Source organism: Oxyura jamaicensis, chromosome 4 (genome assembly GCF_011077185.1).
Source record: "Oxyura jamaicensis isolate SHBP4307 breed ruddy duck chromosome 4, BPBGC_Ojam_1.0, whole genome shotgun sequence".
Classification (NCBI taxonomy): domain Eukaryota; kingdom Metazoa; phylum Chordata; class Aves; order Anseriformes; family Anatidae; genus Oxyura; species Oxyura jamaicensis.
The window spans coordinates 19,640,327-19,653,128 of record NC_048896.1 but is presented as its reverse complement, the minus strand read 5'-3'; the positions used below and the strand labels follow the sequence as shown (position 1 = coordinate 19,653,128).

Below are 12,802 nucleotides of genomic sequence, written 5' to 3'. Positions count from 1 at the left end.
GGATGTCAGAGGCATCAGATCTGTCACAGATCTGAGAACAGAGGGTGAGTTTTTCCTTCAGTTGATGATGCACCTTCAGTTTGCCAGTTTTCCTCTTCCACCTGACAATGAGCAGTCAGTATTCACAAGCTTGATTTTGTCTTTCTGAAACAAACTGCCTATTTCCCTCAAAGGGAAATGACTCATTAACGTCATTTTGGATGACAGTCTATAAATAAAGCAACAAAGACCCACAGACAGTAAGTAGTAAGTTGACTATACTGATGTGCTGGCAAGATTAAAATACTGTACTATCAGTCTTCCATCCTACTATATTATTTTGCCCTGAAGTCTCTTTTGATCACCCTCTGACTTCTTGTCCCAGCTTCATCATTGCCTACATGAAAAAACAATAATGGATAAGAATGTGGGGGCAGTACCAGGCTAGGAAGTTTTCTTGTAACATTTTTTACCAGGGTCCCAAGGAGACAGCAAAATTTCCTATACGAGGTGGGTCTGGTCGGCATATCAGGCCCTCTGCTTCCCTCAGAAGAGTCAACGATGACAGTAACGATGACAGTAACCTTTTTTTTTTTTTTTTTTTTTTTCTCAAGAGAAGCGGTTGTGATGTGAGGGTTAAGCCGACCAAACTTTTTTGATGCCTCAGATAGATCATCATCTGCATCACTGTTTGACTGTCCACAGCCACATAGCTATTGTATAAGGGCACCCGGGAAAGTGAGGTAGGCCAGGAGGGGTTAGGCCTGCTGCTCTGAGAACAAACCTGACTCCATTTCCCACCAACTCTTCAGTCACTGCCTTCTGCCTGGTGGCGAGAGGGCAGGGGACCCTCTGTGTCGTGTGTCGTGACTGGCTGACACTCTGTCCCAGGGATGGCAGAGTACAACTCCACCAGCTCATCTTCTCAGGTTCCCTGACACAACTGAACCAACTCGCCTCTGCATGGAGCTCTGCCACGAGGCTGAGCACCTCTTGTGCCTGGGTGCACCTCCTCCAGGTGTGCTCACTGCTGCCCTCAGAAACTTACAGAAGTCTCGGGCTAGACCTGAGGCCTAGATGGCCACCTGTCCCCTCAGGAGCTCTGTCTGGGCAGCTGCATTGGCTCCTGTGGGCACAGGAGATGCAGAGGACACTTTCTGCTGGGGGGACACCATGACTGGAGCTCCTTGAGAGCACATGGCAATGGCTGTCTGAACTGGCCATGCGAGGCCGTCCTGCTCTGCACCTCCTGGACTGACACCCCACAGTCCCTAGGGCTGCCTGTGGAGGTGCAGGGGTGGCTGCATGTCCCCCAGGGGGGCTCTGTGCTCCCCAGGGGATCCTGACTCCGGAAGCCCTGGTAGGTTGTGATCCCCACGTGAGCATGCCCGCTCGATGGCTTGTTGTGTGAGTTGCCATAGGACACCTAAAAAAGGAATAAACCAAAACTGTGTGAGGAAGTTGATGAACTTTATCAGTGGATGAATACAGATAGTATGACAGACATCAACATTCCTGCTCATGGTGACAAAATCCCCCTTCTCTGATAACGCAGAAGACAGTAGGCGTGCAGAGGGGTATTTTCCCCACTGGTTGATGCAGGTAAGGAAAAATAAGTCACTTTTCTTCAAGGACTTCATCAAAACACTTTTGAAAGTAAGACAAACATGAGAACTGTGATCCCAGCACACAAGATAAAAGCTTCTTTACTGCAGTTATTTATTTTAGCTTTGTTCCCTTACTTAGTATCTAATTGCCTCACACAGCTGACTCAACAGAACTGGTGGAGTTTAACAGCTCTCTTTGAGCTACAGTAACTTCATACTAGAACAGAATTAATTTCCATATTTTTTTGAGGGAAAAACAACTAGTAAATTGCTAGCACCTTTCCTAATTATTTGCTTCATCAATGGAAGTACTACTGTACTACGGTCCTTTAGGGAATGTTTTTAACAAATAATAAAATACAAGATAAAAATGCAAGTAAGTGTGGTTCTGCTGAAAGCCAGTACAAAGTAAATTCTTATTAGAGAAGTACCATATCTAACTGTGTCAGACTGAAATTACAGGTTTTAATTTTGGAGTAGGGAATGAATGCCGGGTCTTTGTAATAAACACTCAAAATTATCAGCAGGTCAATATTTTGTTGCTTAAAATGTTGTCATGAGGTGATTATAATTATGGATTTTAAATATCTGAAGGGAAATTTATACTGGTACAAGTGTTTCTTTGAATGATGATTTCTAAGGAAAACTGTTGACTTGGACCACTAGTTGTATTTCACAATATTCTACAAATCTGTCACTTGGATCTACTCTGTACTGGGATGTGTTACTCATCATCTGAGATTCTCATTTTGTGAGCTTCAGAAGAAAAAAGGTAGTATGTACTTTAGTAATGATATACTCCATTACAGAGTAAAATGTCCTGAGTGCACTCACTTCAAGAAAACGAAATGTAAATGTACAAAGCACGTAAAAAATCCATTTCAACTCTTAATCAAATTCAGTGGGATTAAACTTTGATGGTCCTCTAAGAAAGAACAGTTTTTATCTCAGCATGAGAGAATGGTTGGCCATTCCTGTTTAAATATTTTTGACAGGGGTTTCTTACTCATGAGTCACTGGATTTTTTTATATCCTCCCAGTCTCTCTCAGAATTGTGGATTCCCTCAATGCATGATCCTGATAAATGCTCAGCATCTCACAAGAGAATCCTGCTTAACTCCATTCGAAGCTAGAAGCTACTTGCACACTTGCAGGACTACTGTTCTTGCTGTCAGGCATCAGGCAGTCAGCATTGTTGTTGCAAAGTAAAAGCCATTTTATCCTTGTCAACAGAAAACCAGTTGCTGCCAAACCCATAGGTATATCTCCAAAGAAATGGGAGTGAGATGCCATAGCACCCCTGCTTCATCCCTGTGTTGTTTTTCAAATTAACACCAGCACAGCAATAGTAACTACTTTCACAAGCCAAACAGAAAGCTTAAGCTTTTAATACGCTTTATTGAAAAAGGAAAATCTCCAGCATACCTGTGGAGCAGTCTGAACCCGTCCACTGTGGCTCACAGCTGCAGAGTCCTGCATCCAGGAGGAAGGTGCCATGCCCTGAGCACTGCTCCTGGCAGACTGGCAGCGACGTCTCGCAGTTCACACCTCCCCAGCCCGCGGAGCAGTGGCATTCCCCTTGAACACAGACACCGTGGCCCGAGCACATTGGATCCAAGCAGTCCTCTGGAAAGCAGTGAATACACAGTTTAGAGCATTAAATTTGCACCCTTACAGAGGTTTCCTAGTGACATACAGCACCAGGGATTCAGATTAATTTGGTGATTTTTGTGCAAATACTCCAACTGAAATGATGTTGACAAATGCACATGGAAAAATAGTCCATGCTAACATCTCTGAAAATTATAAGCTAAAAACAAGACAAAAAGCAAGTGCATAGACTGGTGGAGATCATATGATTCTACTTATCTTGGATATCGTCTGTTAAAAAGCAGATTCCCTGGACAGGTCTATTGATCTTAGGGAAGTTCGTGTTTCAGTAGCAGAGCTGGGAAAGAACTGGAGCAATTAACAATTAAATTTCTACAACTGTGCATTGTGTTTCCATTCAGGTATTTGTGCTCTATGTTTTATTCACATCTGGGAAAAGATGTATTCTTTCATGTTTCTCTGCAAAACTATCACTACTGCTGGGAGTCTGATACAAAAAAAAAAATAAAAAAAAAAGAAAAAAAAAGTCATCCACTAAGCCCTGAATTGTGACTCTCTGAATACTCACTGTAAAGAAATCTCATTCACTCATAAAAAGTATGTGCTGGGCAATTGCAGATAATGAACAGACTCATAAAAGTTGTAACGTACTGATGAACAATTTGCAAACAGATGAAGAGCTAAATTTGTTCTCAATTTGGATTAAACTATTCTTAGTGAAAAATTCAGGAGCTCTGTAGAAGAATTTAAATCAGATGGTTAGTCCTGCATAATCTGTATATTCCTTCATCAAGATCCAACATTTCTTTAACAAGACAGACTTTGAGGAGAACACAGCCTGCCTTCTTTGGGTACTTCAGTAAGACTGCAAAGCTCGAGAGGAATTTGTGGGGTGTTTGAGCATGCAAAACAATTAGCCAAAAGCCTGTTAGATCGTGCTTCAAACTAATGTTAAAAATGCATTTTGGAAGCTCTTGTATGATTTTTTTTTTAAGTATTAGCCCAAGTACTGTGTTAATAATTAAACTGTAAACTTAAATTAAACTTAAATTGTAAACTTAAATTGTAAACTTAAGTGTTCTGTGTTACACAAGCGAAGAGATGTTCTCCGTTTGAGTAACAGAAGACTAAATACTTCAGACTTAGAGATTAAGAGCATCCAGTTTACAGCACCTTTTGACCTAAGAATGAAGAAGAGATGCTTTATCTTTGAGCTGCTGTGACACCAGTTCAAGATCTTATTTCAAGATTTATTTTGTACCTTTTTCAGCCTTCCAGGCTTGCGCACAGCACAATGTAATTCTGAAAAAGAGGAATCAGTGTTTCTGGACAAAGTATATCTTGCTAAGCACAGGACAAAAATACTTGGCAATTTCCTCTCATCCTGAAAGTCAGCTCTTGATTTTGGTGATCTTCGAAAACGGAGTGACTCCACGAACAGGTTAAAAAGCATCACTTCTTTTACTAATGATAATCTGACAGGATGAATTCAAAGATGCCCGTATCAGCAAATACCTATAGCTACTGGTGTTCCCTGGATAGTGCATCTGTTACTGTCTTCTGTGTTAACAATATAGCGATAATATTAAACTTATATTTATACACAATAATGTAATTGAATCCCTGACAGAATTACTTCCAGTAATGTACAAGTTACATTGCACAATACAGTAAACCGAGCATTCGTGTCATTGCACACCCTATTACAATAAAAATCCCCTATATAGGTTTGTTTCATTCACCCTATTTCTATATGATTCCACTTATTTTTTTTTAAAGTTTAAACACTACCTTTTTAAAAAACAATGTTTTCATGCTCTTAGCTTCAATAGCTGTCTGAGTACATTTATCTCAATTATTTTTCCAACCATTTTGCAGGACCACATTATCCCAACAAGCAAAGTAACTGTAAATGGCAGTCAGCTTGTCACCAGCTCCAGGCTTGTTCAGTATCATGGCCTCAGTGCGTAAATCTATATATTACTTGCTTATTCTCATTTGGTTTTGTCCATTTCTGAAACTACCAACAGCTGAGAATGTAAGAAACATTCTCTTGATCCTCCCTTTAAAAAACATATCAGGTATGTCAAATCCATCAAATCCATCCTGGGCATTTTTCTGATTAGAGAATTCAGGCCACATAAGAGCTTCCTTTGTGTGCTACTCAGAATTACCTAAAATCTATATAGCACGAAGCACAAAGTATGCTGGCACTAGCTTCAGGCTAAGGGGACTACTGAAATATCCTCAAATCAGGGCAAGCATGAAGAACCGCTCTGCTTTCAGAGGCTATGCACAGGGGAAGAAAGCCGTATCTGATGAGCTACCTCAGAAATGCTAGCAGCCAAATAACAACTGTTTCTTTCTGTAGATGAGGGCAGAGACATATTGGTACTATAAGCAGCTGAAGTACAATTACTTGTTCTCGTAATTTCCTACTTTTTATTAGCCAAGCTTTAAAGGACACTGGTTTAGTACCCTGAATATAGGCTCACACTAAAAATGACATATGACAACAGAATTACACAGCATGCTCTGCTAAATTGAAACTGTTTGCTGCTCTCGTGGCTTCATATAGTCTGTACATTCTTCGCAGAAAAATCTAAGATGCAACAGAATGAAGAAAGGGAAGAGATGATTATGCTCTGCTGATTACTTCAGAGAAATCCTAGATCTTATTTTGTTTAGATGATCTTTCGACTGTCTTACCCTCAGCTTTTGACTAAATGAGTCTTTAACGGTGCACACTTAAATGACTGAGGTTTCTGGCACCACAAACCTGGTGATGCCAGGCTCCCCTCCTGAAAAAAGTGTCTGTGGTCTGAGAGAAGAAAAGCAGAGAAGAATCAGGATGGTCTCACAACTTGCTCCCAGAAAGGGAATCGTTGCATGCTGATACATTTTTCCTTGGAGGACTGAGAAGCCACTGTGTGCTGAAAGGCAAAAAATTCCTCCCGGTTCTTGCCATTGAGATTCAGCGGAGGGAGGAAACTGAAAGCCTCCTGGACTGCACAAGAAACTCAGCATTTCAAAGTACTGCCCTACTGATGTTACCAGATATTCTTATTAGCCAATGTTAAATACTTCTAATCTTTTAGAATAAAAATGTGAATCTTGGAAATTATGTGATCAATTCCCACTGACTGTCACTGAGATCTGAACACCTTTATCTTCGAATATTTTCTATCTTAACATTCCTTTCCATGAGGCTTTAAAAGGTGCTTGAAAAGCAGTATTGCTTCACAGTAAGTTACTCACATCCATATGAGCTCTTAACTACCTTAATAAAGGTTAGGAGATTAAAGGCTAAAATCAACTCCCCCCCAGCCATAAAGAGGGAACCTTCACAAACCTTCCTCACAGATCTCTCCTTTGTATCCAGGCACACAGATGCAGACTCCCATGATACAGGTGCCATGGCCAAAGCAGGTTGGATCAATACACTGTTCTTCGGGAACATCACACTCTGGTCCTTTCCACCCATTTCGACACACACAGTGACCTTTCTCATATTCTCCATTTCCACTGCAGAGCACTGGACAGGAATCTGAAGAAGGTAGATTGACCTTTTTAATGTACTTACATACTTACATAGATTAACATTTATTGCATTTATCATTCTGTAAAATCACTTTTCCACTCTAGCCCTCCCAGTCCTTCACTTGAAGGTTGTGACAGGCTGAAATCTTTGAACTAGATAGTACAACAGTAATACAGGCATCCTAGTGTCCTCAGCCTGCTTTATTAACATACCTTAATTTTGACCTGAAATGGGACATCTTGGAAGACAAAATTCCTCTCCTTGATGGACCTTGGGAGAGAGTTTGCACAGTGATGCCTGCTTATCATTTTCTGTAACATTAATATTTGTTCCCTGTGACCTGAAGCAAGATACTGCCCTTTTCTTTTTCTAAGCAGACCTATCACTACTGAAGTTTTAGCCGTTACTGATCTAACCCAGTGATGCAGAAGCTTAGTATTACAATCCAGTACCAATTTCTGAGCTAATCAGTCTTAAAATATAGACAACCCAAAATCTGAGGAAACACCAGAAAAGAATGAGAACCTCCATATATAATACTCAGTGGATGATGGATAATACGAATAAAAATAAGCTCGCTTATAATCAAGATTTTTATAAGCAAGATTTTTCCCCAAATGCTGGAAAACTCTAGTCTTCTCTAGAAAAAACACTAGTTTTCATTAGAAAAACTCTAGTTTTCTCTAGGGAAAAAAAAAAAAAAAGTCTAGTCTCTAATTTCTCTAGCTTTTGCTAGTCTCTAAGTTGCTTTAGTTTTCTTTTCAATTTAAATTACATTTTACTGACATTTACTGAGATGTGATGTATCCTGAAGTGAAACGGATTGTCACATTTAAATAACTGTAAACACTACACTCAACTGACACTTATTGAAAATATTTTAAAATCACAGAATGGGTGCAAAGAGGGATGGAGAAATCTCTTGACTCTGAAAGTCAGGGAGAGAGAAGTGGTTGAGGCATCTTAACTAAGTACAGCATAAAAAAACTTTCTATGCCTGCATTTGTACTGTATCTGCCATCTGTCTGGAAAAAGGAATTTAATCTCCTTTAATCACTTTGAATCTTTGTAAGCCCAGCAGTCACACACCATAATCATGAACCCTGTCCTGTACATTAGGTTAGCCAATATCAGATTACCTTTTGCACAATCGGGACCAAGGAATCCTGGGAAACAGTGGCAGTGCCCTGAGATGCATTCTCCATTCCCATTGCAATTAGTAGAGCAGTCATCCAGAACTTCTATTTATTTAGAGAGTTGTGCACAAAGAAAAACACAAATTGGTTGAATTTGAAATGAATGGCATCTTCACCTCGCTCTGCAGGATACATCTCAACATACAAATAGATGCGGAAGTAGGAAAAGGCCAATTTCCATTCATTCGTAGGGAGAATAAAACAAAATTCCTGTTCAAACAGCTTACAAATATTAGATTTTGTCTTGACAGCTTTGAGATAACAAGTGCATCGTTTATATTACACCAGAAAGCTTTTAAAGTAAGTGTTCATGTAAAATTTACCACCATTAAAAGCACTGCAAGAACCAAAGTATTTGCTGAGAAATGTCCACCTTAAACACTTTCTTTTATTGTTGAAGCAATTTGTTGGAAACCTATTTATAGAGTAAATTGTCTCCCATGGTATTTGTTTGAACCATGTGAATTGAGTTCTCTGGGGGAGGGTAGGATTTCCACTTCTGTAAAATAAGATGAAAAAAAGACTTTCATAAAGTGATGAAACTCAATGCAATAATGGCCTAAGAACAAGATTTGAAGGAAAAAAAAATAATCTTTGATTCTGATCTTAAACTTCTGCATGTTTCATCGTACAGCTTTGGATAGCAAACCACTTAACCTTACATGTTGTGGGGCCAGCTCATGTCTGTACATTTGTTAGCTGTTCTAAATCTACATGCATAACTTCTACAGGAATTCAGTGCATTCACTGATTTAGATGGATTTTATGTAAAAAAAATGTGAAGTAAATTCAATGCTAGGATGCTCCCATGCAGAGTAGGTCAATGCCATGGCAGCACTAGGACTGAAAATGCCACAGCAGGTTCTTTGCAGGGTGGGAGCAGGGCTGATGAGCAGTGGGAACCAAGCAGCCTATTCTGTGAGCATAAGCACAAATATGCATGTACAAGTACCTTTGCCTATCAGAAGATGGGAAACAGCCCAAAATAAAAATTTTGTGGAAAAAAAAGAAAACCCAGATCCTTGTCCATGGCAAGTGATTTCGGAGGAAAAACTTTTCTCAGGGAAGTGCATACCACTGGACTATTTAATCTAATCAAATCTGATATACTTTTAAACTCAAACTTTTCAAAGGCTGGGTTATAAGCTTATCCTACAACTAATCTGAATAACCAAAGTAAGTTTATTTTAATCTTATTTATGGGCACTTGGACAGATACAGATTGGTTCCTCTTGAAAACCTCTACTGATACTTAAAAACATTCATTTCCTTTCAGACTATCAGTTTATACCAAAGAACAGGCATTTGATATGTATCTGTTCATCAGATATTTACAACCTAGACATGGATGTTTGTTTCAAGGTCAAATAATCTTTTTTTTTTTCCTTTTTTTTTTTTTCTTTTCCCAGAAGTAAGTTTTTTCACAGATATGCTGCTCATTATTAACTTTTACATATTGCTGTTCATTATCAGCTCTTCTCTTGTTCTATGTGTACACTTGCCTGTCTTCTCAGTTTTCTAGAACCACTTGATAAATGATACCTACACTGACTTGAAATGGAGAATTAATGGTTTGAACAATTCCCCCGGATGCAATGTCTAGTTTGGGCCAGCCTTTATTCAGGCTATGACCATACTCTAGACATGTTAGATTTTGCAGGCAAATAACCCCCCATCAGGGAAAGTATGATCAGAGGTTTAGTTAACAGGTCAGCAAAATCAAACTACTATGCTACTGACATCCAGCAACTGAACAGACTACCTAAGAGGTGCTCATGAGGTGCTCATCACAAAGCCCACACTGACATACAGCAGAGAGGAATGCAAGCTTGTGCTATATGCTGACTACTTCAGTCTGTGTTCCTGGTTGATTCCTTTGTCAGCAGGGAAATAAGGGCCTCCAGCCCTAGGCACTCCCCAAAGTCTGGAGTAAGGAGCATTGCTCAAGGATCAGAAAATAGTTTTTGTATTTGTTTTTAAATTTTTGTAGTCCCCCCCAAGATAAAAACAAGAACCATTGTGCAAAAAAAAAATATATAAAAAAATATACAGGCCATGAAAACACAATAGCTAGCAGTATTTTCAAATCCACCAGCAGTATGAAACCTCTTTTTGCTCAATATGTCTTCTCATGGACATTTCTCAGATTAAACGTAAGGATTCCTGCCTGCCCTGTGGCCTTCACTTTTTCCCTCCGTAAGACCCAGTTTGTTCTGCTTATTGTCCAGAGAAGGGATAAACACCTCTTCTTCACCAAATTTAACAGGAACCTAACTGAAACATTCAATTGCATTTATATATATTTATATTTTTTTAAAAAAGATGGTGTGCTACTGAATGATGAAATACTGTTTATACTATAACTATTGTTACAGTACAAAAAAATCTGCTGTTACAGTAGAAATAAACAAAGGGGCAGATCTTTGGATTCTGATCTGGACTGGAGTTTGGCCAGGTTTTATGCTCCTCACAGAGCATCTGTGAAGATGCTCCATAAATTGCTTGAATATTATTTTCTCACATGAGATTGAATAATTTCTCCCATTTGTAAAAGATTTACTTTTCTACACAAAGCAAATACGAACTTTTAAACAAAATATTCTAATTGCAATTCTACCTCATTTAAAAATATTTTTCCTGCAAATCCCGCAGCAATGTTGGTATTTGAATCACTGTCCTGCTCTGCAAGGTGTTTTTACCATCAAGTAAAAATAGCATTCAATTGTTCTCAAGAGCAGATGGCATGTCCATTACTAGTAAAGACATCTTGCTAAACATATGGCAGAACAGGTTAACTAAAGGGCAAAGTGGTTAAAGTCTTGCAGCAAACCAAAACTGTCATAAACACAACACTTCACCTGAAATGAAATTCCAAACAAACCCTATGTGTGGGCACTTCTCTGCAACAACACCTAGAATTGCACACATTTTTCCACCTTTCTTTATTAACGAGGCAACAGGGAATTGATATCCCACCAGGGCAGCATCCCCTCTATTTGCCTTCTGAGTTCCAAACAGAATGGTGCAGTTGAACAAGTGTATAAAACAACAGCAAATACCCATCAAACAACCACACCCACAAAAGCAGCCATTTAGATTTTCTAACTGATTAAAATACTGAAATATGAACCAAAAGCATGGATAATTTTTTAGGTTTTATGGCTCCTGTGTAAATAGAGAGGGCAGACATATTCTCTTTTGCTTAGAGCGAAATAACACCAGAAATTACTCAGGCATTTAAACTATCACATAAAGATTTTAAAACACATGACAACTTCACACTTAATTTATTTGCTAACACCCATCTTTAATATATGAATGTTGCTATTTGGCTAATATTGGCATAAACATGAAGTTACTCCACTGAGGTTAATTAAACTAAACTGAAATAAAACATATTTAAGAGACACTGTAATCAACATTGATAGTATCTTTCCAAATGCAGCTTTCCAATGCAGTAATCAGAATAAGTTTTACTGTAATTGTTCTTACCAATCGCTGTGGTTAGTACGAACACTTGCTCCATTTTCTTTCCATCATTGTAAAATGCCATATGCCAAGCTCCTTGATCCATGTACTCGATGAAGCCTGTCTCTTGCAGTGAAGTTAAGATCAGATTCCTGGGAGCTTGCTGTGGCTCCTCTGAATTTTTTGGTTCCTGTTTCATTAACTGCTTTCCATCCATCAATTTTACAAAATCAAACTGAAATAATAATGAGCAACAATTAACCACCTAGTATATTTTTATGGAATCTACTCTGCACGTTTCATTCAAACAGCAAAAAGCAGCTGAAATCTTGAGAGGAATTGCCTGTCTGACTAAGAACGCATCAACGTGGACAGCAGTTGCATATAACCTGGTCCATGCAGCTTCAGTTCTTTATTCCATATAGAAAGCGTTATGGTAGGTCAGAAATCTGGCATCAAAACTTGGTTTTTGCTATGGTAGGGTAAATTCAGGCTTGCTTCACTAAATGCAGCAGGCGTACTTCAACATTATATCTCTTTAATGGGAATAATTCCAAAATTCCCAAGCTGTAGTGCCTTGCTTTATGCAGTGATTCATCTCAAATGCCAAAAACAGATTAAATAAGCTATTGTTTCATATCAGAATTTTCAGTGTTTGTTCCTTAGTATTACTATCACATATCAAAACCTACTTACACTTTTATTTATATTTAATTTTATTAATGCAATTAAGAGACTACTTTGTGACATGAAAACAAGTAATACTTAATCAAGTCGATGCCAACAACTTCAAGAACAGTTAACTTGAAAGCATCAGAGAAGACATAAACCTTTCTAAAATTCCTGTTTAAGAAATGTATACATTTCTCTCTCTTTTTTTTTTTTTTTTCCCAGGCATTCTGCAGACTGATTTTCAGTAAAGTTCAAGTTCAGCTTGACTGAAGACCCAATCAAAGCCAATGACAGCTAGAATCGCTAATTTCTGAGATCAAACCTCCAGTAAATCATTGTTGAGATTAGACTAGATGACCTCCACAGGTCCCTTCTAAACAATCTTTCCATGATTCTGTATACAGGTTTATCACATACGTTGTAATCTTGCTGTAAGACAGCATTTCAATCCATTGAAATGATAGCTTCATATGCCAAACACAGAAAAAAAATAAAATAAAATATTGAATGTGACCAGCAAGACTGCATAATCTTAATGCCTAGCTAGGTTTTCTCCTGAAATATCCCCAGCAGTAAATGCTCTGAAATAATCTTTGTATCAGAAACTAACAGTTTTTTTTTTCTATTATCTCTTTATACTGCAATGTTTGTTTCGATGAAGTCCTAGAAAGACTAAAACATTTACAAATGATCAAGTATTTTTACCTCACTGCCCCCCAAAAGACAGC

The 12,802-nt window shown here is 38.5% G+C and overlaps 1 protein-coding gene across 8 annotated transcripts in view; it reads right to left on the bottom strand.

Moving 5' to 3' along the window:
* Positions 1-12,802, bottom strand: part of TENM1 (teneurin transmembrane protein 1) — an 895,307-nt gene that overhangs the window by 119,012 nt on the left and 763,493 nt on the right. For all 8 annotated transcript variants that reach the window (XM_035325181.1, XM_035325182.1, XM_035325183.1 and 5 more), the window contains 4 exons: positions 11,427-11,637; positions 7,878-7,979; positions 6,550-6,744; positions 3,012-3,212 (listed from right to left, as the gene is read on the bottom strand). In XM_035325181.1, the coding sequence (XP_035181072.1) occupies positions 3,012-3,212; positions 6,550-6,744; positions 7,878-7,979; positions 11,427-11,637 (709 nt within the window). The remainder of the gene's footprint in view (positions 1-3,011; positions 3,213-6,549; positions 6,745-7,877; positions 7,980-11,426; positions 11,638-12,802) is intronic.